Here is a 27,377-nt window from a genome sequence, read left to right as displayed (position 1 = left end):
AGCTTTGAATTGGAAGACTTTTCTCTACACATTCTTTTGTTTGTATTTATACTTGAGCTCCTTTCTTGCTTACATCGATCTTTTTGTATATTTCTCTTTTGATCATGTGTCATCGTTCTTAGTCTTGGAATATGATGAAGATGCTACAAATATGTCAATTTAATTTAGAAATTCTAGTACATTTACTGATCTCTTCTTTCCGGTGTTTTTTGTTTAAAAAGTGATATATTTTAGAAAAAAATAATTGTAGGGATGTGTAGTTTGAATACTATTCTCTCTATCTACTTCCATACTTAAACATCAATTGTTTGAAACCCTATCACTATCTACATTAGGGTTTCGGTTGATTGGCATTATTCATGTCACATTCTTCATTAATTGTTTGGAAGAAGACTTTAATTAGTTTCCTGTAAGTAATTAAGAAACTTTGGCCTCTTTAAATTCTTTTTCAAGTCTTTTGGTTTTTTCACATCCTAAATATGGAATAAAATATTTGAAATTCCAATTTTAAAAGAAGTAAAAATGTGTATTTGTTAGATATATAAACTTTAATTTTTTGATTAATCGGTGATTTAAGATAGTATTATAGTAGATTGGTAGAAACCTCGAAGTTAGGGATAAGATGCGTGTATATGTTTGCCCTAATACCCAAAACTCAATAGATGTAATTTGAACTGGATGGATGTAGTTTTGGTCTAGATGGGATTATTTTATTGAAAAAAAGGCCTAGTAGGCTCTAATTGGTCAGCAAAAACGACATTGACAGTTGAGAATTTAGATCCCCCACACCACACCATACCGCACCATATGACATTACTCAACCCAAATTAGCCGCCTCTCTTAGCCTCTCTAACATAATTCTTTGACCCACGTGCCTTTTTCCTTTTTATTGTGGTCCTTCCATTTTTTTTATAACCACCACCAACTTTCTATATTATAAACTTTTCATACATATCCTTAAAAATACTCATATCCCCTTTAGTTTCTTATTTCTCTCTCTCTCTCTTATAAAAAGGGTTTCTCACCTTTCCAATTTTGGTCATAAACTCCAAACCCCCCATCACGGTTTTGTATAGTGCATCCTCAAATCAAAACCCCATTTATCCAAACATGTCAATTGTTAGTGATTTGTTTGGTAATTACCAAGAAAATTTCTTGTGGAACAATGATCACTGTGGGAGTTTGATTTCTGGGCAAGAAGAGAGTTCATTTGACTTCAATTACTTGAACAAGATGTTGTTTGATGATATGGTTTCCGTGGCCGCCGAAGAGACGATGTCGTCCTCGGATTCGAGCTCTTGCTCGTCTTCGATTGTGATGCAAGTTAAGGAGGAGGTGGTGGAAGTGGAGGTGGATGAAGGGAGTTTTAGTGAGGACGTGGTTGTGGAGGAAGATCAATCACATAAAGAGGAAAGGGTTTATCGAGGAGTACGGAGGAGGCCGTGGGGGAAGTATGCAGCCGAAATTAGGGACTCGACACGACAAGGGGTGAGAGTGTGGTTGGGGACGTTCGATAGCGCCGAGGCGGCTGCGTTGGCATATGACCAAGCCGCATTTTGTATGAGAGGAGGGTTAGCTACGCTCAACTTTCCGATCGAGGTCGTTCGAGAGTCGCTTAGGGAAATGAAGTATCGGCGGGAGGTTGGGAGCTCGCCGGTCTTGGCACTTAAGCGGCGCCACTCAATACAGAGGAAGAGGATGGCTGAAGTGGAGAAGATGGAGAAGAAGATGATGAAGAAGAAGAAGAAGAAAAGTGTAGTTGTTTTTGAGGATTTGGGTGTTGAGTACTTGGAAGAACTCTTAAGTTTGACTTCTTAATTGTGTGGGTCGTCGTCATTAGGGATGATAGTTAATTCTTTTGCCCTCTATTCTTTCCTTCTTTTCTTCATTTTACTATAATAGCTCAACTAGGTTATTAATGTATTCATAACATTTTTTAGATTAAATTAATTAAACTAAAGTGTGCGTAATATTCTATATATATGTATCTATTATACAAAAATCAAATCATATCTCATGATTTTTTTTTAGAATCATCTATATATCTATTTCAGTATCACAGCTACTCTATATCAATGTACATATATAAAAAATTATATATCTTCGCTTTATTTAGTTTAATATAATATGTCAATCAAAAGTATATTATTTATACCAAACTAAATTATTTTAAAATATGAAGAAAAAATGATAACTAATGTTGTAGCATAGATCGACTTTTATTTTTCTAACGATTTGTGGATTTGGTCGAACTTCTAACCTAAAAATCAATAGTATACTACTTAATATAAGTTCGACATAAATGAATTTGGTTGATGTAACAAAGAAAAAGAAAACTCATATTAATTAGGAGTGTCCATTATATTAGGTTCAAAATCTCTTTATATATATGGTCGTGTTTAATTAGCAATTTTTATTTTTAATTTTCCATTGTTTTTAAGTTCATAAATATAACCTTTTTTAAAATATGATAATATACTAAAGATCGAGAATCATCCTGCGTACTTGAATGTTTCAACTAGGTTGACACGTTTATAGCATTCTTATTATACTTTATGACCAAAAGAAATACATGCATTATAAAATTATATGAAGGTGATCGAGCCGGAGACGAGCTCGATCAAAGTCTGCATGCTATCAAAATACAAATAAACAAAAGTTAGTGGAAAGCCTTCCGATTCAATAAATAGATAGGAAACTATGATATATTCAATTTAGTTAGACCAAAATCATGAGCGAAGTATATGAATAATGAAAGAAAAGAATGATCAACAACATTAGAGATATGCAGCGCTGGTTCTTTATATGGTTTAATTTTAATCTAAAATTTCACTGAACCAAACATTTTGATCCACACCCAAAATTACTTTCATCATTTTTTATATTTTAAATTAATTAAGTGTCACCCAAAACACAATATTTTAGTTAATATAACTCAATTGAATGAAACATATTTTAAATTTGATCAATAAGTTCGGGTGAGTTGTTAGTCATTAAAAAAAGGGACATTTTTTAATTTAATAAAATAAATTAAAACATTTATAATATATAGCAAAATTTTGGATTCTATAAAATAGATATTGATAGATTTTTATTATTGTATATCAATATGAGTAATAGAAGCATATCGATGTCTATCAACGTCTATTATTGATAGGATCTGAAATTTTGCTGTATTTTATCAAATATGGTATTTTTGATAATTTAATAACAAAATTAATTTGAGAAAGTTTAGTTAAAAGTTCTTTTGATAAATATATGCATGATTTTTAAAATAACTTTGAACATACAAACATATAAATCTGAACTCTTTAGTCACCTTGGTTTCTCCTTCAAATTTTGTTTGAACAAAAACAATCAAAATGGAGTTTAGGGTTTAAGGTTTAGTATTATTATTTCTATCATTCCAAATCTAAAGGAAAATAAATAAAAGAACTATTCATGTAATATTTAAAAAAATAATTTTGACAAACTATAATACATTAATGTTAGATTGTATAGAATATCAGTATTTCATTGATGATTCATTGATAATAATGACAGATTACAGCCCTATATATAACCATATTAAAACACACTAAAGGAAAGAATATACAAGAATAATATAATATTTCCTAAGAATAATATTTCCTAAAAATACTCTAATTATGTCAATAATTAACAAATAAACCTAAATATATATAGTTAAACCAATTTGGTACAAAAAGACAAATCAAATCTATTTAATCATGTGTGTATTCTAGATATGATAACGTTATAACCTCAAGACTTTTTCCCAATCATATTATTTTATTCTTCTCCACAAATAATAATAATCCTAATAAGTAGTAATAATAATAATAATAATAATAATAATAATAATAATAATAATAATAATGTTCAAAGAACTTTCCTTTCTTCCACAGGTTTTAACTTTTTAGAATAATATAATATATTTATTTTGGGTTTCTTGGTTTTCAATGTTTTATTTATTCATTTTTAATTCTTCTGTACAAAATAACAATAATAATAATAATAACAAGAAAAATGAACTTCAAGGAACTTTCCTCTCTTCCACTAAATTTAGAATAATTAATGTAACATATTATTCTGATTTTTGGATTTCTCAAAATTCAATAGGTCTTAGTCATCAATGATGGGCTTCATTTACATGCAACTATATAACTTTATATTGATTTGAATGTTTACAATAAAGTAAAAGATTGAAATATTATTTAGTTTTCCTACTTTCAACTATATAATTTCGTAGTCTCTTACTTTGAAAAATTTTAAATTTAATCATCAATCTAAATTTATTATTCATTCTTTTATAGAACTTTTCATTACTTACGATATTTTTATTATAAATTTTAAAAATATGCTCACATGTTTTATTTCCTTTGCATTTATTTAATCAATTTCAATTCAAATTAGTTTTAAGAGACTAAATTTAAGATCTATTAAAAGTACGAGAGTTAAAATTTGACATCTATTAGCTTCACAGGGCAACGTAACTTTCCTCTCCTATCAGTGGAAGGATAACATGTAGTTTCTCTAATGATGGTCCAAACTCGATCAACAACCAATTTCTAATTAAAAAAATTGGACAAAATAGTTCATAATATTGAGACCAAAATGGTATTTAATTTTAACCTAAAGTATAGTACATTATATTTTTATAATGATTTTATGACATGATTATAATAAGATATATTTATAGCACATGTTACATTATTTAGTTAGGGTTGTTATATTGTCAAGCTGAAAAAGGGGGAAGAAAAAGAAAGTCATAGAGAAAGTAGATGGTGCAAATTGGATAAACCAATGACCAATTTTTGGATCCTATAATAAGTAATAGTCCTTTTTGTCCACTATTACAATTATATATTTATTCCAAATAATAGTTTATTCTTTTTTATAGTTTTGAAAATTATATTTCTTTAATTTTTTAAAATATATTTTTTATTTTTTTTTTCCTTCCATCCAAAAACTTTGATCATGTCAACATCCCTAACTTTAGGTTATACTACAAGTCTCCTCTATTTTTAATTTTGGGACTATAGAATTTCGAATTTTGGATTTAGTTTTAATAAAAAAAAAATAGTTCTTAATTTTTTTTAATAGGGTCATGATAAATTGACATTTAAGTATAAAAATAAAAGAGGGGGAAAAAAGTCGTTGTTTGAGAGATTTTATGGTGAAATATGGACGTCTTTGTGAATGAGATGGCTTTATCTTTTTTTTTTTTTTTACAAAGTAGTAATTAAGATTAGGGTTGATATCAAAAACAAAAAAAAATTAAGGTTAATGTTGGAATATGCTTAACATATTTTAATTGGCATCCGAGTGTGTTAGTAAGTTGATAACGACAAAGTCTATGGTTTGAATTTTCCACATTCAATTATTTTATCTATAAAAAATACAATTGGGTATTATTCTTTATCTCTTTAATTTATTTAAAAACATGAGATTGTTTTGAAATTTATTTTGAAAATATTGTACTTTTATTCATCTAATTATATTTAGGAAAAATAACTTTTTTCGTGGGTAAACCTTTTGGTCTAGTTTTTATTTGGTCATTGTGTATTTTTTTAAATAGCTTTTTAAATTAAAAGGATAATTACATCCTCCAAAACAATTTTAAAAACAATAATATAGAATGTCTTTGTTTTATGAAAATATAGATAGAAACATTGGAAAATTTTATAAAAATTATTATAATTAATTAGTTCATGTAACTGACCTTAGAGCATCTAATCCAGAGTCTTGATAATTTTAATAGAAACTAAAATATTGCTCACATGTGATTTTATGTTGGAAATGTTGAAGTTAGTTACTTGAATGAAAATGATAGGATTCGAACAACCAACATATAGGCCCTATTGGTCGATACATATCATTAGTTGATGATCTTCCTCATTCAAATGGCTAATAACTATTTGGTGTAAAGTTAGTTATAGATAGGTTTTGAAGAATCTTCATTATCTAGATAAAAATAATTATCTTGAACATAGTTTTGTTGTGTATTACTACAACCCATGCTCATTTTCTCAACATGTTGTTCAAGATAATTTTCTCAATATGTTGTTCAAGATAAATGCATGTTAATTTTTTCAAATTTGGTTTCTTGTAAATGAAATTCTTGGATGTTGTAACACAAAACTTACTTCAATTCAATTTTGAGGTGAAATGATGTGAAAATTAAATGGAATTTTTTTAAATAAAGTTCTCTCTATATATATATTATTTTTCTGAATTTTGATTTCTAGTAAATAAAAGCTTTTGGTGATAAAAGAAGTAAAAATTCATGTGGATTTAATTCTGAGGTGAAATGATGTAAAGTTCATATATTTTTCAATTTTGACTTCTTGTAAATGAAATCTTTGGAAGGTAAAAAGAAGCAACATAATGTTTGAATGTGCCATAATATTCAATTTTGGTTTGAACGAAAATGTTGGTTTATTTGAAAATGAAATCTTCATGTAATGAAAAAAGAAAAGCCACATCAATTCAATTTTGAGATAAAATTTTACATTGACATGTAAATTATACAATTGGTCCATAAACGTTCAAAGAAAATTGATTGAGCTAAGTTTAATGGTAAAGAAAGAAAAGGAGGAGAGGAAAGAAAACTTCGAAATTTTGATTGAAATTTCAAGAAACGGAGGAAAAACCGAAATCCCCGATACCCAAAAACAGGGGAAAATTTTTCAAAATTTTGACCAAAATTTACGTTATGATTTACATATCCATATCTAATAAATTTCAACATTTTTATCCATCGTCTTCGGAGTTAATCCTCAATCACTTTATCTTTCACCATCGTTAAAAATTTTCCTAACAGAAAAAAAAAAAAAAAAAAAGCCAAAAATGTCAATTTTCATTATTATTTTATGTCGAATGTTAAAGTTTTATTAAAAATTTAAAATATATATTTTTAGAAAATTATAATATTTTTTTATATTTATAACCTACTTTTATTTTTATAGACTTGTTTAGAGTTAAAAAATATAATAGAAACTGTGTTAATAAATTATTTGTTTAATAGATATGTTAGGTATTGTATTATCCTCAATAAATCAAACATTTTTAATCATATTTTTAAATACATATGTTACATTTTTTATTATATTCTTATTAAAGTATATTTTTTCATAAAATATTTTTTATATGGTACAAATACTATATTTTCTACGTAGTATGAATACAAAGTAAAGTAAATTGTTAGTACAATATAAACTTTTAAATAGAAATGTGCATTTGTTTTACATATTGCTAATAATCTTTTTTATACAAATAACCATAAACTATTAATCATCTACTTTTTTTTTAAAAGACAATCCATGATTATGAAATACAATAAAAATAAATTCTAAAAACCATCCCTTCATCTTCACGTGATAAAACAAGTGCAAAGACAGTTTCCAAATCAAATCGCTATATGTAGTCAAAATGTAATTACCATGAGTAGCAATTAATTGGAATTGCCATGACAAAAATCTTGTGCTCCCTATTTGTCAAATATGAAATTTTAAATAAGCTATTCTTGATATTATTCTAATGATTATTGTGTATACTTACCTTAATTAACAACACTCCAATAGAGAATTTCTATTAATTTTGCTAGCCAGTGACTTTTGATGCCTCATTCCTCTATTTTGGTTTTTGTCTCAATGGATTGGCTTTTATGTGACTTGATGCTCCAATGACGTGACCTCAAACATTCTTATATTTCTATATCGTTGTCCATCATTGCAGACTTAAGAGAATAATATTTTTCAATTAGCATAATTATGAATTTTATATTTATTTTAGTTAGTGAATGATTTTGTAACGATAAAAAATTAATGAAAATCATTTTTTAAAAAAATGAATAAAAACTTGGAAAGTTAAAAGGTTTTTGGAATTAAAAAAATAATAAAGTGTAACATCTAATTAATGTAGTTAGCAGTAATTTGTTTTAAATGTAATTAATATTGAGATATTAATTGTTAATTAATTTAACAAATCATGTGACTTTACAATTTTCTTTTGAATTTTTATTTAACAAATTTTAAAATTAACAAAACTACCACTAATGTAGAGACAAAATTGTGAAAAAAAGTTTCTCCTTACAGGCGATTTTATACATAGTATAGATATATATATATTATTAAAGATTAATTAGAACTTATACTAAAAATACAAAAGAGCGATGATTTGAAGGGCGGGGGAGAGGGGCGTAAATCCCCATGTAGACTCGCCATATCGAACTTAGTCAATCATATACGTAAAAGAAAAAAAGAAAAAAAAACTTAGCTAGTAAAAGCGTTTTTAAATATAAAATTGAAATTATCATTTCACATCTGTAATGTCAAATTCAGCAACTAACAACCTCGACATTCTCTTACGTTTCCTACGACCTAGCAACATCAAGTTGACCAATTTGTGTCTTTTCTACAATCTTTGTCCTCACTCACATGCATCATGAGAAAATTTCCAAGAGGGTCTCCCAATATAGAATTGTTCCAAGCTAAACATACTAATCTTGGAGTTCCATGGTTGAACCATCGAAAAGAAATTTGCACCTTGCTGATATAGATAATAAGTAATAACTTTCAATTCTTTTATGTCTTCTTAACTTTACTTTCATGTTCTCAATATCCTTAATTACAACAGTATTCAATAGGCGTCTTATATATTTATTGGTGAGAGTGTTTAAACACAAAAGAACTTCGCCAATGAAAGTTCAGCCACTAATAGATACCACTATGACTACATCTTTTGAGACTCCTCACTTCTTTGTTTAGGACTCAAAGATTGTGTTGATATGGGTAAGTTAGGGCTTACCATTCTGATATCACTTCTTTGTCTCAAAAGTATTTATTCTAAATTGCTTCTTATTTGCATGTTAATTAGTAAATCATAATGTTTGTTTCGAGTGTAATATTAGTTTGATAAATTTGATTTAATTGATTGGGTTGATAAGAGGAATAAGGAAATAAAACTCACAAATAACTTAATTTCATATGAAAAAGTATTATAATTACTAGCAAACCAAACGAAAAATAATTATATTAAAAATGAAAAAATTAAAAGAAATATACCATAAATTCATATTTCTTTGTCCATCTTTAAATTAAATAACTTTATATTATTAATTTGATATTTTATGTCTTTGTAGATTACATTTTTTTAATTGTTTAGAAGTTAATGAATCGTCATATCGGATCATATCGGTATCGCATATCCATGTATATTGTGCTTTGTAGCACTAGATATCGATCTCCTAGTCCCTATACCAATAATGTTGCATGACAGGTGAATAGAAATAGAATGGTCAAAGAACAGCTTCTATAGAACTTTATGAGGAAAAAAATTGAATTTAAATGATTTACCATGTCTACAAGTAATTCAATATTAGTATAAAAAAGAATAACATATGAGTAAGCTTGGAAGGACTCTTACATCTGTGTCAGAAAATATAACCATCATCATTAGAAAATTGGGGAGGGGGAGAGAAAGAGAAGAGAAGGAAGAGCACTTACAATAATAATTTGGCCAACCCAAGAACATCGATGCCTTGCTGATTTGAAGTCTAGAAGATTGCCAAAACTATACAAACAAACATTATCACAACGATTGAAATAACAGAGTGCTCTCCTAGCAAAGGCATATCTTCAGACTTTCTTCCCACAACTTTCACATTTTCTGCTCAATAAATAGTAGAAGCAAGAAAAATATATGTAGAAAGATGCAACTCATCAATATATATTGAAAGACATGTCGAAATAATAATTGTTAAAAGGGAGCACAAGAGAAAATAAAAAATTTCTCCCTTCAAATCCCTTTTAAAAGATCATAGATATTCTAACTATAAGTTGATTGAAAGTTTACAGGAGATTTAAAAAATTAGATCATAACAAAGTGGCATTACACAAGGAGGAAACTATAAGGAGGTAGATAGAAAAATAGTGAATTATTAGTAGTAGAAAATGAAGATGGTTATTAGTGGGACATATTAGTAAATAGTTAGTAAGTTAGTTAGGTCTTTTTGTTATAAATAGTAGGAGAGGGGTTGGGGAGAGGTATGAAGAATTCTGTAGAAAGATTTCCCTATGAGGGAACCCTGGGAAAGTCTAGCCCTCTCGAAAAGGTTAAGGTTACTTTGTTTCTCGTTCTTATGATCTTCTAGTATATTTTTCATATATTTCATATTTGATTGTTCTTTAAGTGTTCTTAAGTTCATTCTTTGTTCTTGAGATAATCCTTGTTAGGAGGGATCCTAACAAATTGATATCATAGCCATAACATCTTGGGGGTGACATGGACTATGGCGCAAAAACAAACGAAGGAGAGGTTGGAAAGAAATGAGAAGGACATTGGGGAACTGAAAAAGAAATGAGAAGGACATTGAGGAACTGAAAGATTTAGCCCTGGGGTTGTCTAAAAGAGTCGAAAGGCTGGTAGAAGAATTGAGAGAAAACAGTGTTAGTCGCTGAAGGGAAGAATCTGGTACATCGGAGGGATCTATGTTGAAAATGAAAGGAAAGATGGAAGAAGACCAAAGCACGATTGAGAAATGGACTTGAGAGCAAGCGCTTAAATGGGTTGCTGTAACGCCCCAAAAATTAAGATAATTTTGGAGTTAGTTATCTTAATTTTGTTTAATTAGATTTAATTTATTGGGCGTTATTTTGAATCCGTTTAATGAGAATTATTTGATTTATGTCGGAATTAAAATTAATTAAATATTTCTTGGATGAATATTTAATTAATTAGAGGTTTTGACACGTGGTGTTTGTTGAGTTTTTATTAAATGATAGGTTAAGAGGATTAAGTACAACTTGAATTTAATTAAATAATTATAGATGTTATTTAATTAAATTGTCGGGTGAAAAGTTTGTTGGAGATTTGATAATTATATGTATATGTGGAATATATATATATATATATATATATATATATATATATATATATATATATATATATATATATATATAATTATTATGCTAAAGGAAAAGATAATTATATTTGTTGAAATATAATTATTTAAGGAAAAGATAATTGTATCTTGGAGAAATGATATTTAGCAAGGGAGAAAAGGTAAAATAATTATATTTTGGGAAAATATAATTATTTGTAAAAGGATAATTACTTTGGAGAAAGATAAACAATAATTAATTATTGTGGAAGATAATTAATTACTTTGGAGAAAGATAAATAATAATTAATTATTGTGAAAAATAATTAATTATTCTGTAGAAAGATAAATATTGATTTTGGAGTGAAGTTGTTATGGTTGGGTTAAGATAATTCATGTTGGAAGTTATAAGTGATTTATTGGAAAATATTTGATTGATTAAAATAATTGAGGATTTAAGTTAATTTGAGATTTTGGAGGGAAAAGTTGGTTTTGGTGGAATTGGATTTAATTGAGTATATATATATGGATATATATATTTAATTAATAATTTGAAAAAGTGAAGTTAATTATATGATGGAATATAATTATATTTGTTTGAAAAAGAAGATAATCCATGAGGAGAGAGATGATTGATTTGATTGGACAAAAAAGATATATATTTATTTAAAAGAGAAAATGATGGTTTAAATAAATATATATGTTTATTGTAGATTTTGGTGAGAGAAAAATAATAATAATAAAGAAGTATTATTATTATTATTAATGGTTATAAATGCCTAAGATTAAGGCATTTATTTAGGAAAGATAATGGAAATAAATATATATATATATATATATATCCTAAAAGAAAAAGAAAAAGGAAATAATAATAATTATTATTATTGTTATTATTTGGGTCTATAAATAGCATTGGAATGCTTAAGATGGAAATAAAGGAAAAAGAAAAAGGTTCTTTATCTTCTTCTCTAAGATAACCCTCTGCTGTTGCCGCCTCAGTTGAAGTTAAGATTGGTCTCTTTGGAAACTTGAGGATTTAAAATGATGAATTTTTCATCAAGGATAAGAGGATTTTCCAACCTCAATTTGAGTAACCTTGGTAAGCCAATGAAATTAAATTAATATTTTATTAATTTAATTTTGATCTATTTTTTGTTTCTTTAAATGTTCAATTGGCTAAACTTTTTGAGATTTAAATCTTGGATTTTTTTTCCAATCAAGGTTGAATTGGTTTCAACCCCAATTTTTAGAAAGTTAATTATTTTGGGAGAATTTTTGGATGATAGTCAATTGCTAATTTCATTAATTAAGATACTAAGTTTTCCTTTTATGATTAGGATCAAGTTAATTGGAGAATTTTACTATCAACTAGGGAGTATCTTTGTTTGGCTAAAATTTCGAGGTAAGAGATTCTCCTACTAGACCTTCGAACTGAAGTTAAGAGACTGCATGTATTTATGATTATGCATTGATGGTAGCTAAAATGCATAACTTGATGTTATTAATAATGACTGCCATTTTATGGATGATTGATGTTGATGACTGATGTGTAATTAATGATTGGTAGATTGATGTTGATGATTGTTAATGCATGATATATTAATCACATGATCAAGGACGTTAAGATTAATATTCATGTCATGTTATGATGTTATGTTGTGCTACATGCTATGGATAGGGTGTTCTGTTAACTTTGTCTATTAGAGTCGTACCTGCATGGGTGTCCTTCGGGATCACCACCTATTTAGGACTGTGTAGTCCGACGGAACCGCCAGTCTAGCATGGATATAAATATGATTCGAGTGATTCGACGAGGTCCTCGCATCCCGATTATCTTAGTGTTTCCTCCGGGTTTGCTATAGACCAGTATGTCCTAGGTGCTCCCTCGGGACACCGAAGACCAGATTTCGTTCCTACGGGAGCGCATGTTGCACGTGTTCGGGAACGTGCCAGAGATTGGGTACCATTTACAGGACTCTAATAGGAAGCTAACAGGCACCTAGTGGGACTAGTAGTAGGTCCCTTACTGAGTATATGTTTATACTCACTCTTTCTATGTTTAATATTTCAGGCGAAGGTAAAGGTAGAGGAAAGCTGGCGAGCGACAAAGAAGGATCCGTGACATGCCATATGGAGACTCAGTTTTGCTTCCGCGTTTATGTTTCAGTGTTTTAATATTTCGTTTTTAATTAAAAATGTAGTTTTCCTCCTTTCAAATAAGTGTCTCTTGTCATTGTTTCTTTTTAGTAATGACCTCAGCTTAGTATAAAGAGTTGGGTCATTACAGTTGCCGATTGCAAACGTGAGGCAACTAAAAGAGGAGAAACTCCATGGACATGGGAGCAGATACAAAAGTGGATTGCAGATGGCAAGGCAGAAAAAATACAGAGGAATGTTAGATCTGTTGGAGTTTATGCCATAAATTTCGTGGTCTTGTAGTTTGTAATTGTATATATATTATACAAACATTTTATTTATCTAATGTTTTATTTTATTTGACATTTAGTTACATTAACCCACAAAACCAATAAACTAACATCCAATGTTATTTTCTGTAACTTAAACATGTATGTGGAGACATACAAGTGGATCATGTTTAAGTGATAACCTAATTGGTCTGTAGTAGATGGATAAGGCTGAATACCTTATTCTGGTGACAGTGCAAATACGACCTAATTTGTAGTTGTTACAATTGTTCTAAAGTGCTACAAATGATTTGATCATAATCATTGTCGAGACATTAGAGTGGGGATATTCTATACAAAGAGTTTGTATAACACCGAACCATGAAATGAATAATCTCTCTTATTAACATTGTTGCTAGTTGAGACTACATTTCACCAGGATAACCATAGGTGACTGTAGCCACCTAATTTCATCATACAATTATTTTTATTATTCTTTAAAATATATAGTAATTGTAATATTGGGTAAGATTTTATTTACTTTTTTAAAAAGAAAAAAAGGTAAAAAGTTTTGTAATAATATAAAATCTTATGATAAATTTTTAAAATCTTTTATTAAAAGGAAAAATAAAAACATTAACGAGAATATCTATTATTTAAAAAAATCAAATCAATTTTAACTTATTTTTATCTTTTTAGGAAAAAATAAATTAATTTATTTATACAAAATCTTTTTTTTATTTATCATTTTAGGAAAAAAAATAAATTTATTTTGGACAAAATAAATATTTTAGAAAAAAGATATTTAATAAAATAACACAATATCTAATTTGATTTGTTACTTATTAAATTTTTCTAATTTGTGGTGCACGCCAGTTCTATATCATTTGGAAAAAAGGGAAAAATTGTATTAGAGAGAATCTCTACGAAAAGAAAAAGTAATTTGGGTTGTTTAAAAATCTCTCCAATGTTGATTTTTTGAAGAAACACATTTCTCTAGAAAAGGTGGGTTGTTAATTTTTCGTTTTATTGTTTTTATTTTATTTTTATTATTTATTTGCCTTTCTTTCTTTCTTTACCCTAAACCTAAAAACTTAATTGGAGGTTGCATTAGGTAGGGAATTACTCCCAATGATCCGCATCTCATACAACAAGCAATTTCTTTTGGGATTAAATCCTTATTTTTTTTGTTCTTCTCTTATTTAAACGTAGAGAGAAAGAAAAAATGTATAAGAAAAATTTTCTATATATATATAGTTTTTGTTGCCACTTTTTTTTTTACGGTTATTCTATAAAAAAAAGTCGTTTAATGTTTTTTCTTCTCTTTAAAAAATAGAGAGAAAGAAAAAGATATAAGGAAAAGTTTAGGGTTTAGGGTTTAGAGTACTGCCACTACTATTATTTTTTTTCATTTAATTCTTTTTTCTTTTTTTCTCTCTTATTTTATTTATCGTTATTATGTATCTTTCTTTTCATTTTCTTTTAACTTATTTTCATTACTATCGTTATATTTAATATATGCATGCATTAATATCCTAAATTATTTGCCTAATTTATTGTGTGATATATTTAATTTGGTTTATGATGTGTTATTTCTATTTGATCTTCATTAAAAATTTATTGAAATTTTTAAAATATTTTTAACTATAATTGCATGTAATTTTGAAATCTTTTCTTAAATTTTTCTCTTTAAACCATTTAGATGAATTTTTCTTGCTTTAAAAGTATTTCTTTTAAATTCAAAATTAAATATATATTTCATAAGGTTTCCTAATCAACTTTTTTTTTGTAATAACTCACGTCAATTTCGCTAAAAAAATCCTACGATGGAATCTAGAAATTTTTGGGAGTCCGTTATTTATAGATTCTTGAGGTGAGGGATCAATATCTTTGGGAGTTCGAGATTTGATTCCAAGAAAAAATAAATTTAATTAATGTTTTAAAAAAAAACTTTATTCGAAAACTACCCTATGATAGAATTTGAGAAATTGTAATAATTTCTCATTCTCTTAAGGTGAGAAATTTTTCCTCAATATAATCTAATTAATGGGTGTATCCCACTTATTTTATGGGATTATTGCTTCAAATATTGGAGTGGTGAGCAATGAAATACGACATAATTTTTTTAAAAAAATGAATTTTATTCAAGACATTAGATTTGGCCACCATTTTCTAAACGGGTGTTACGTGGTGCTAACACCTTTCCCGTACAAATAACTCCCGAACTCAACTCTAGTTTTTTTTTTTTGCAGACCATTTTTTGTTTTATTTTAAATTATTTACTTTATTTCGGTGTCCAATCACACCGTAAAAAAGATTAGTGGCGACTCTTTTTTTTCATTTTTAAAATGAACCCCTTTTTAAGGACTTCGACTGCTTCGTGTCGTCTCGGGTACGTGGCAACAGTGACTTGACCTAAATCCTAAGTGAGTTGTGAACTCCTGCCTATGAAGGCGGTCCTTTGATTTGCATGGGTGAGAGTGGTATATGTCGTCGACTCAATATACCTACCATTTTGGGGATTCATCTGATTAGAGAGCTAGGAACACAACTACACAAGAAAGAATTCACTCCTCTATAGAGTAAGCAGAGAAATTACTCTCTTAAGGACTGATTACACGACTTGAACAATGTGGCGTCACACTTTCTCTTGGCCCGAGAGGAGTTCAGTTATAGTGGGACTATAATTATTGTTCATTAGAGGAATAAGTGGTACTTAAGGAGTTAGATGTAACTATAGGGGCAAAATGGTAATTTTTGACCTAGCTGTACTTACGAGCAATTTGTGAAGGGTCATTGCACTATTGATTGGTTATATCTAATGGACACAAAAATATATCTATGGTAAGAAGAGTGTAACTATAGTCTTTAGTGGAATGACTGATAGTTAATGAATGAAGATTAATTTAATTAAAGAGCTTAATTAATTAATCTCATATCATTGGAGCTACAATCTGTAGGTTCATAAGGTTCCCTTGTTAGCTCTATAAGAATAAATGAGAATCAAATTTATTTTGATTTAATTTAAATTGTTCAAATTGATTAAAGGGAATAAATTGTATATGATACAATTAATATAATGTATTTGATACATTATAATATAAAGTTTTCATGAGAGAAGTTAATATTTGAATATGATTCACACAATAATAATAATATGAATAAGATTCATAAATAAACTATAAGTTAAATTAATATATTCATATTAGTACTATAGATCATATGAGAGATCTAAACCATTGCTTATATTATATATGATATAATATAAAGTTTATATTATATGAAATATGATATAGATTAAATTTATATTAATTTTATTTTAATTTAATTAATATATTTTTAGTTAGTAAAATAACTTCCCAAGTGAATTATTCTACGTGAACAAATGGAGGTAGTTATTTGATAACTTCCCTCCATCTCTCTTAATGGTTGAGATATTAAGAAGATTCAGTGTGGTATCTATCTGCTCTCTCTGCTCTCTATTTTTTGGATGATATCTCTATTCCAAAAAGGAAAAGAATTCTCCATCAAAACTTCTCCCTCACCAAATTACAGAAGCCCACAACTCTTTGTTGGTTCTGACCTTAAGAATAACGAGGAAGACTTTGTGATGTTATTAAAGGATTGGAAGAAGAGTTCTTTGAGGTTCTACAAAGGTTAGTTTCTTTTCCCATTTTCCTCCGTAGAAGCATGTTTAGGCTTTAGTTTTGTTTTTCTTTAAATTTGTTGCTTTTACAAATTGAATTCTATTTGCATGGCGTTCATACGCTTTCGCTTTGGAAATTTCATTCCTTCAAAATCAATGCTTCAAAAGCTTTCTAAATAGCTACAAAAAAGATAAAGAAAGAGAGGAGAAGAAACTAGCAAAAATCAAAGTTAGAGAAGAAGAATCAGCAAATTAAAGAAAATATCATAAAAACATAATACCGTGGTAGTGGAAACTGCTAGTGAGCTTCCATTAGGGAGTTCATTTCTGAAAGGAGCCTTCCAAACATCTAAAAGCATGTGGGAGAAGCGATGAGGTTTATTCCAGGTAGAGGGATCATGAAGAGACTGGCAAATGGAATCGTTTTGGGTCATGACGAAAAATCAAGGTAGTGATGAACAGAAGTTGCAATGGAGGAAAGAAACTAAGATCAGGGTCATTAGTGACTACAGAAAGAAGAAGATTGGTTTCTGGAAAATCTAGTTACAGGAAAAGGAGATGGAGATAGGGTGCTTTGGCGACAGTCGATTTAAGCTTTGTCGAAACGTGACTGGCGACGAAGCCACAAATGAGACTAAAAAAATCTTCTTAAAGGATGTTTCGAAATTTTCAGAGGGAGTCAAGCAGCTGCAGACAAAAAATAAAGCTCAGAAAGGAGGGGAAACTTTTCGTGAAGGAAAAAAATTCTCCAATCCACATGAAGTGTTAGAGGAGGTGGGGCTAGAAATTAGAGACAGTTGTAGCGGCAATTTTGGAATTCTAGTTTATTTAATGGGCTGAAACTAAAAGAAAAGGCCCAACTTTCCTCAAATAAACTTGGCTTATATGGAGGAGTTGGGGGTCAAATTTCTAATAAATGGCTAAAAAAAAACAAGTTGGAGGTTGGGAGAAAGATTGACACATGCAAACCTCGAGGATGAAAATAGTTAAGAAAGATTTAAAGGAAATGCACTAATTTGGCAATGAAATTTCACAATTATCATAAATTCTCAGTTTTTTACATAAATAGAAATTCTCTTTTTCTTAGGACTATTTTGTCCTTGTGATTATCATTTAATATATATCATTTTCGGATTTAATTATTATTTATTTCCTTAACTACGTCATTGTTATCATAATTGTATACATTATATTTTCCTTATTTGTATTTTAAATAAATATGAATTAATTATATTAGTCAAAAACCCATTTATTATGAAAATATTATTCAAATAGATTATTTTCTTTTAATTTTGCCTTTTTTTACTGCTCACAAGATTTTTCCCATCACTCAAAAATAGTTCATTTTATCAATTCTTCCATAATTTTTCTTCCACCACCGAATGACCTCAACCATCATTATATATATTTTTTCTGTTCTAATTTTATTACACAGGCGGATCTTTCGGCCACCGTCAGAAATCGTCGTTAACCAAAAAAGAAATTTCACTGTCGGATTTGTCTAAGAGCTTTTCTGGCGTTTTTTTATTTCACGACTCCATTTCGTTTCACATATATCCGGTTAGTTTATTTAACAATATCATCATATGTCAATATATACCCAATATACTGTATGTTAGATTTTCAATTTTCGTTACAGTAGCTACATGTGCTATCTGTTTATATAAATATATACCTCATCATATTAACAATGTACGTACATTCATCCGGATGTACAATTTTGCAAGATATTTCTTCCCTATTTAATTTCTTCATCATCGAAAGTCCTCAACCATCATTGTATTTTTTTTCTGTCGGAAATTTATTACACAACCGAATCTTTCTTCCAACCGGATCTTTCTTCCACCACCGAAAATCCTCAACCGTTGGAAACTTTACTTTACATTAAAAAGCTTCGCCGCCGTTTTTTTAGATTTAGAATTTCCGTTACAGTAGTTATTTATCTTCTCTGTTTATGTAAATATATACCCAATCTACTGTATTTTAGATTTTGAGGTTCCACTACAGTAGTTATTTATCTTCTCTGTGTATGTAAATATATACCCCTTCATATTATGTAAATATCTACCCAATCTACTGTATTTTAGATTTTTATATTATAATGTTGTTAAAATTTTAATTTCAATTATAAACGTTTCCTAAATTTTTCTTACTTTTATGTTCCTATATACTTCATAATATTGAAAATATACTCTGTATTATTTTCCTATTTTTCAACCACATTATATTTTTCAACCATAATGTATACATTATTTGCCTTAGTTTTTTAGATCAAACTTTGCAGTTCAGAACATTACAATAATGTATTTAATATTGTAAATTTGAGTTAACTTCAAATTACAATGTATAATATCCTGATATACACTATTTTATTTAATATATACCATCTCAGTCGAAAAGTGTATTATCAGATTGCTTTCAATTTCAATAACTAGAAAAATGCACTATTGTAATATACACTATTTTGTTTAATATATACCTCTACTTTTCTCTCACCAACCATCTCTTTAATTTCTTCCACAATATTCCTTTGAACTTCCTGATTCGCTATCAATTCCATCATCCCACACTCTATCACTGTCTCCGTCGTGTTCGTCCCACCGTTCAAAAACTCCAAACAAAATGTCACCAATTTCCTGTGCGTCGTCGACGAATTCCCTCCGCCACCACGCCCCTCGATTTTAAAATCGAAAGCGTGTCCAGGTACCAAAACAACGTCGCATCGTCGTCAGAAGTTGTGTTCTCCAGTTCCCTCCGTCGTCGATTAATTAACTCAACAATGAATTTTCTCCAGTGGTCGTCGTCGTCGATCAATATGGATTTCAAAATCTCGTCCATTTTCACAACCGTTTGGTCTTCCATCTCGATTCTGTCGCCGTTTCGTCTTCCATTTCGATTCTGTCGCCGTTTCATCTTCCATTTTCAAAACCTTAAAGATCGGTTGAAGAAAAATTTCAGCGTACGAAGGAGAGTATAATAGATTCCGCAATTGCTCGTTGCTCTTTCCTTACGTGGTTCAAAAATCCCCTATTTTTACGCCATTAACGTATCATTTACCATTTTTTTTAATTCATAAATCATTTAATATGAGTAGTGTAGTAATTTGGGCCAGACTTTCCAGTAAAATATTAGCCCAATTAAGACCTTAGTATTATATATAGGTAAATTAGGCCAATTGTATAAAATCATAGGCCAAATTAGGCTATTTGAGTTAAATTCCAATAGTTAAATCATATCACATGAACGACAATTGAGAAAGAATCTAATCAAAAATGGGCCAAAAAGTGACTTTATGGGCTGAATGAAAATTGATGGATGAAGCCCATTATATCTCAAAAGGAAAAAGGGTAATTAGAATGGATAGCAATCTTTAAAATAATTATTAAGTGTCTAACAATATTTTAAAAAGTTTGCAAATATAGTATATAAAGTCTATCACCGATAGATTTCTATCGTTGATAGACTTTTATGGTTTATTAGTGATAGACCAACATTTACTACATAGTCTATTAGTGATAAAATCCTATCATTGATAGATTTTGACAGATTTTGCTATATTTGTAATTTTTTTAAAATGTTGCTATATACTTAATTATTTTGAATATAATTACTACATTTGCAACTATCCCAAGGAAAAATAAGTTGACGGATTTATGAAAGGAAATTGAATTCCTATTGGAATATGGGTAGTGGGCCAGACATGAGATGCTAAGAACAAAGAAATACAGCCTTTGTAAAGAAAGAAGAAAGGAGAATTAATGGGCTTGAATTTGCTAAATTCATTGAGACCCATTTGTTAGAGTGGCAGAAAAAGAACTTGAAAATGGAATGGAGTTGCCTGAGTCTCATTGTTAATTCTAGGAAAGATAGTGTATGGGCCATGAAATTAAATTGGGGACGAGATCATAAAGTTGAGTGTGGGTTTAGCCCATTAGAGAAGAAGAGCTTCAAATTAAAATGTCAATACAAGTGGCATGGAAATAGACTCATGCAATTGCAGCAAGGTAATTGGGGTTACTTGTCCTGCGAGAAGAATGAAGATTGGGGGAGTTCTTGGAGATTGGGGCTGGGGCTGCCTAAGGGGTTGTGGATGCAAGTGAAATCATTACAACCCAAATGAATTTCAAGGCTAAAATTGAAGGAAATTTCTTCTGAGAAGGCAGGGGTCAGGTAGAGAGTTCAAAAGTTTGTATTTTGTAAGTACGCCTTGAGGACAAGGTGTCTTCGAAGGGCGGAGAATGTAAGAACCCTAGACAGAAAAATAATGGATTATTAGTAGAAAATGAAGGTTATTAATAGGGGCATATTAGTAAATAGTTAGTAAGTTAATTAAGTTTTTTTGTTATAAATAGTAGGAGAGGGGTTGGGGAGAGGTGGGAAGAATGTTGTAGAAAGATTTCCTTTTAAGGAAATCTTGGGAGAGTCTAGCCCTCTCGAAAAGGCTAAGGATACTTTGTTTCTTGTTCTTACGATCTTCTAGTATATATTTCATATTTGATTGTTCTTTGAGTGTTCTTGAGTTCATCCTTTGTTCTTGAGATAGTGCCTATTAGGAGGGATACTAACAAAGACATTGTTTTCGACTTTAATTATGAATTTGTTATTTTAGACATCAAATCACCTTTCTGTTTTCATTCAAATTCCAGAGCTCTTATTTTTCTATTTTTAGAGTATAAACTCACAAATAAAAACTAGAATGAAACTGAGATTAAAATAAAAATGCCCAGATTAGATCAAAAACTCTATATCATCAGAACAATGGGGTTCTTTCATGACAATAAAAACATGGTCTAGAACTCCATAAATCAAGTTGGAAATTGGATGTGTTCTATCAGCAACATGAAAACAATGAGTCGTTGTATTAATGTTAATCCAACTACAGCCAGGAGTCTTCCTTAGACCTCTTTTCTTCATGGTGTTTCTAAGCTCAGCTACCATATCCCATCTGCTAGCAGAAGCATACAAATTTGACAGTGAAATGAAGTTAGATGGATTGTCTGGCTCTAACTCAACAAGGTATCTGTAAGCCAATTCTAACATCTCATAATTCCTGTATCTAATAGAAGCAGAAACAAGAGCACCCCAGACACTGGGGCCGGGTTCTACCATCATTGTTTTGATAAAGCTGAATGCTTGATCTAGTTCACCGATATTGCCCAGCATGTCAACCACAGCAGCACAGATCTCAGCGGTTGGTTCAATTTTGTGCTCTTGAACTGCAGTGTTGTATAGTTGGAGACCTTCACTTACCAGACCACAACGCCCACAAGCGGATAAAACTGCTACAACAGTTATTTGGTCTGGCTTGATGCTAAGCTCAACCATATCATTATACAATCTTATGGATTCCTCAGCCAATCCGTGTAACCCATAAGCTAAAATTATTGTAGTCCAAGAGATTACATCTTTACAAAAGGAATCAGTCTCAAAAACATTTTTTGCGCTCTCCAAGCTACCACATTTTGAATACATATCAATCAAAGCATTACACAAAGTTACATCATCGAGATATTCTTTTCTGACAGCATAACCATGGATTTGTTTTCCATTCGTTAATCCAGCATGTAAACTACAAGCAGGGAGAAGACTAATGAGGGATATTTTGTTTGGTACTATTCCATCTTTCATCTGCATCTCCTGGAAAAGAATTAATGCCTTATCTGGATCTTCATTTTGTGCATAACCACTTACCATTGCTGTCCAAACATATATATTTCTACTCTTGATTTGATCAAATACATATCTAGATGCAATGGTGTTATTCTCCCTAGAGTACATATCGATCAAACCACAGCTGATATGAAATTTTGAGCCAGAATCAAGATCCAACTTGTTCTTCACAATATAGCAATGGAGCTCTTTTCCATAACTCAATTTCCCATTGGGATGACCACAAAAATGTAGAAGGCTTGAAATAGTGAAGGCATCAGGTTTTATTCCATCCATCTGCATATTTCTAACAGCTTCCCATGCTTCTTTAGCATAGAAACAGTCACTAAAACTGGCATAACCAGCTAATAGGACATTCCATGAACCTGAATTTCTTTCAGGCATTTCGTTAAACAGCTTTAATGATTCTTTGCACTCTCCATACTTGAAGTACATTGATATGAGAGAATTAGCAACGATGATATCTGAAATGAGACCAAGTCGTAAACTCTTTCCATGAATCGATTTCCCAACAACCACATTCCCAAGCTCATTGGATGCTTTTGCCAATATGGATAATGTAAAGTCATCTGGCACTATGTTGCATTTTTGCATTTCATTAAAACGACCAAATACCCCATGGAACATACCGTTCTTAACATACCCACTAATCAAGGAGTTCCAAATATGAACAGTCTTAATGGAAGCCAAGTCAAATATGAGATTCAACTCCTTAAGGTCACCGCAGCTTGAGTATGCAGAAAGAAGTTTAGTAATCAAGAAAGGGTTTTGTTCCAATCCCTGAGTAATAACCTGAGCATGAGATTGGTGAATGCGCTTCTGAGATTGGTGATTGATTGCATGCTGAAGAAAATGGAGAAGACACCGAGAGGGACAAAGGTCAGGCCGAGAAAGAGTAGAGTAGCAACGTGAGATCAATAAACCGCAAGGCTTGGGGACAAAAACAAGGTTCATCAAGCATAAACAAACTGCTCACAAATAACACTCAAGCACTTCAAGGATGATGCAAGATGTCCTTGCTATTGTTTGTTTCCTGGAAAAGAAAAGAAAGAACAAGAAACCTTTTGACCAATAGGTTTGTTCTATCTATGTCAATATCATCATCTCCTCGTTGAGTCTAACCATCAAACAAACAAGAAAAAGAGTATTCAAGTCGCCTCCCAATTGATCTGAAAGAGAAATCCGCAACAAAATCAGCCAATATTGGTTAATATAAAACAGGCACTTCAAAGCAACTATAAGATGATGATGATGATGATGATAATAATAATAAAGCAAATGGAAATACGGCCTAATCAAGAAGACAAGTTTTTTTTTTTTTTTTTCATTTTAAATTTTGGGTTTTGGAGCCCTTAGTACTGGAACGAGATAGCACAGTAAGTCCTCCAAAACCCAGTTTAAGATCTAAATAGTAAATATTATGGGTGATCATTAAATCTAGAGTATTCAAGTTCACAAAGAAAAATACACCAAACTTAACAGCGAAATCCGGCGAAAGCGCGGCAAAGGCAGCTGGCAGGCGCTGCACGGATGTTAGCCGAGAGAGAACGGAAAGAGAAACTCGTCAATGGCTGGCGCGGTGAAGTGACGAAGTGCGGTCGGCGGAGGAAGGCGGACGGGCGACGGTCTACTGTGGTCGGTGGCGGTGTGGGTGGGTACGATGATGTGCGGGAGGGAGAGAGGAGTGCACAAAGAGAAGGCTTTAGTTGTTTTTTCTTTTTCAACCCAAAGCTTTGGAGTTCGATAAAATTTAAATATATCGATAATTTAAATTTACTTATATTTATTAATACTATTTTCTTTTTTAAGCAGCTTAGGTTCGTAGTATGGGTTTCTATTCTATGATTTCAAATTCACATCGAACATGAATGGTGGCAGACAATCCAAATTTTGTTTCTAAAAATTTATGACATGGACATGTTTGATGGAAAGCCTTAAACATACACACACAAAAAAAACAAGATTAATTTTATCCTAATTACATATCAACTATTTAAAAAAGTAAAATGCATCACTATCCTAATTAAGTGAAATTAGGGTTAATAAAAAGTCATACCTTTAAAGTTTCTTGTAATCTTTTCATGAACACGAACTCGGGACCACTCCTAACGTTTAACTGCTATTCTTCGAACTTAGAATCAGGTTGTAAGACTCGATGAGCGAAGGAATTAAGAGAGAGATAGAAATTGGAGGTGGAATTTAGGGTGAGGGTTGAGAGAAATTGATTTTGTTAAAATTTTGTAAGTCAAAATTACAAATTTTTGCAAAAATTTCTAAAACATTTGAAATGTTGCCTTTAAACAACTAAAAAATGCATGTAATTAGTGTACCAAATCTCAACACCTAACATTCCATTTATTCTTAATGTGTTAGATGTTTACATCCATGTACCAACTTATCCCACTAAATGTTATTGGTATTATCCAACAAAATGTTGATTTTCCTACTAACTTTAGTCCAAGGGAAATATGGTCATTTGACCATTTAAGTCAAAGTCAAACTTTAACTTTTTAAAGTCATACCATTTGCCAATAGGTTAAACCAGATAGCACCAAGATGTACAAAACTCTAAAGAAGACTTATTGGTGGCCTGGAATGAAGCAAGAGATATCTAAATATGTTGATAGATGTTTGATTTGTCAATAGGTTAAACCAGTGAGACAGAAGCCAGGAGGACTCCTTAATCCTTTGTAGTGCTGAAATGGAAATGCGAGCATATCACTATGGATTTTCTATTTGGATTACCTCGTACATCTAATGGACATGATGGTATATGGGTAATAGTAGACAAACTCATCAAGACAACACGATTTATATATGCTGGTTAAAGTGACATCTAGGTTAGATCAGGTAGGTAGATTATATGTCGACAAGATTGTGAGTCAGTTTGGAGTTTCGATGTTCATAGTTTTAGATAGGGTTTCGAGGTTTACATCTAGATTTTGACCTAGTTTGTAGAAGGCAATGAGAACAGGGTTAAATTTTAGTACATCATTTCATCCCTATACAGATGGTCAGTCTGAGAGGACCATCAAGACCTTAGAGGACATGTTGAGAGCATGTGTCCTTTAGTTTATGGGAAGTTAGGATACCCACTTGCCACTTGTGGAGTTTGCTTATAATAATAGCTCTCAATCTGGTATTGGTATAACACCATTTAAGGCTTTGTATGGCAAACCATGCAAAACTTCTGTATGCTGGAATGAAGTGGGGGAGCAAAAGTTAGTTGGTCCGGATTTAGTACAAATCATGAGAGACAGTATTAAAATGATTAGAGAAAACCTAAAAATAGCTCAAGATCAACAGAAGAGCTATGCAGATAAGCGACGAATAGATTGGAATTCCAGGTTGGAGATCAAGTTTTCTTGAAGTTACCTCCGTGGAAAGGTGTTCTTCGTTTTGGGAGGAAAGGAAAGTTGAGTCCTAGATATATTGGCCTTTACAAGATAACAGTACAAGTTGGGCCAGTAGCCTATAGACTTGAGTTGCCAGCAAACTTGCTCAAATACATGATGTTTTTCATGTATCCATGTTGATAAAATATATTCTAGATCTATCACATGTGTTGCAAGAGCAATTAGTTGAGTAAAGAAGGTTTGAGTTACAATGAAGAAGTAGTTCAGATCCTTGATAGGAAGGAACAAGTTTTAAGAAACAAGACGATTCCACTCGTAAAGGTTTTGTGGAGCCATCACGAAGTGGAGGAGGCAACTTAGGAACCAGAAGATCAGATGAAGAATAGATACCTGACACTTTTTAGTTAAGGACATCTAAATTTCGAGGACGAAATTTTCATCTCTTTCGGTGCATGTTTCTCTCCGTCGCCCAAAGTAAATTATTCACCATTTTCATCCAAAATTTTAGACTTTTCTTTTGAGAAAGGAATTGGAGAGAACTGGAGGAAGAAGAAGAAGTTTTGTTATTTCTAAGGTTGAAGAAGAAGGGGAAAAACTCACTGAAAGTTGTAACCATGGCATATTCAGACACACACTGCACACTTCTGGTTTTTAATTTAGTTTGATCTTCTCAACAAGAACTAAGAGGTGAGATTTAAATTTTCTAAAATCTAATTCATTTTTGAACAATTTATATGAAGGAAGTTTAAGTCAATTCAGTTGTTATTTGGGTGATATTTGACAGAGAAGACAAAGCAGGTGCTTTCCATGCGAAATCAGATAACTTCTTGTTTTTTGATAGTTCTGGTATGTACACACTGAGTTAGAATCTCTATTAGATATGGTTGGAAAGCTTATAAAATTTTCTATAACAGTTATGAAGATATTGAGAGCCAATTATGACTAGAAATATGTTACATTACAGGGTCAATTGGAAGGGTTGCAGAGTGCATGATTTTACAGTGGTTCTATTTTGAGGTGTTTCTGAGATTATTGATTAGGTATTCGGTTTATATGTCTTCAGGTAAATTATAGATGACATCAAAATGAAGAGTTTGACATAAAGAACACTCATTTTGGTTAAGTATTTAAAGAGTTATGGTCATTTGAAGTTTACACTGAAAATCTAAAAAATTCATAAAGTTGTGTGGAATAGGATTTTATTTCTTAAACTTTGAATTCGTGAGTGTCATCTTTAGAGCGAAATGTTAAGTCTAGATGATTTATGAAATTCTTCTCGGCCTATCAACAACCTAACCGAGTATTAGAACCTAAATATTCTGTTTTTCTAAAGATAGACTTAACATGTCGCACTAAAGACGACGCTTACGAATTCAAAGTTTAAGAAATAAAATCCTATTCCACACAACTTTATGCAT

The 27,377-nt window shown here is 30.5% G+C and overlaps 2 protein-coding genes across 3 annotated transcripts; one reads left to right on the top strand and one right to left on the bottom strand.

The window, feature by feature from the left end:
* The first annotated feature begins 987 nt into the window (after positions 1 to 987).
* LOC103492600 (ethylene-response factor C3-like) lies at positions 988 to 1,964 on the top strand. The gene has a single exon (XM_008453032.3). The coding sequence runs from the start codon at positions 1,111 to 1,113 to the stop codon at positions 1,816 to 1,818; it is 708 nt and encodes a 235-aa protein (XP_008451254.1). The 5' UTR covers positions 988 to 1,110; the 3' UTR covers positions 1,819 to 1,964.
* Positions 1,965 to 21,636: 19,672 nt separating this feature from the next.
* LOC103492869 (pentatricopeptide repeat-containing protein At3g12770-like) lies at positions 21,637 to 24,344 on the bottom strand. Of its 2 annotated transcripts, none has more exons than XM_017045544.2 (2): positions 24,072 to 24,344; positions 21,637 to 23,772 (listed from the first exon to the last, which is right to left on the bottom strand). In XM_017045544.2, exon 2 carries the CDS (start codon positions 23,555 to 23,557, stop codon positions 21,662 to 21,664), a length of 1,896 nt encoding a protein of 631 aa, XP_016901033.1. In that variant the 5' UTR covers positions 23,558 to 23,772; positions 24,072 to 24,344; the 3' UTR covers positions 21,637 to 21,661. The 2 variants fall into 2 exon arrangements, with proteins under 2 accessions (XP_016901033.1, XP_016901032.1); XM_017045543.2 differs by having other exon boundaries at positions 24,084 to 24,344.
* Positions 24,345 to 27,377: the final 3,033 nt, after the last annotated feature.

The sequence above is a fragment of the Cucumis melo genome, chromosome 1 (genome assembly GCF_025177605.1).
Source record: "Cucumis melo cultivar AY chromosome 1, USDA_Cmelo_AY_1.0, whole genome shotgun sequence".
Taxonomy (NCBI): domain Eukaryota; kingdom Viridiplantae; phylum Streptophyta; class Magnoliopsida; order Cucurbitales; family Cucurbitaceae; genus Cucumis; species Cucumis melo.
The sequence above is the reverse complement of the archived record's forward strand: the minus strand, read 5'-3'. Positions and strand labels throughout refer to the sequence as shown.

Excerpts from the sequence above, each read along its gene's own strand:
- LOC103492869 (XM_017045544.2), bottom strand. The coding sequence starts at position 23,557 with ATGAACCTTGTTTTTGTCCCCAAGCCTTGCGGTTTATTGATCTCACGT.
- LOC103492600 (XM_008453032.3), top strand. The coding sequence starts at position 1,111 with ATGTCAATTGTTAGTGATTTGTTTGGTAATTACCAAGAAAATTTCTTG.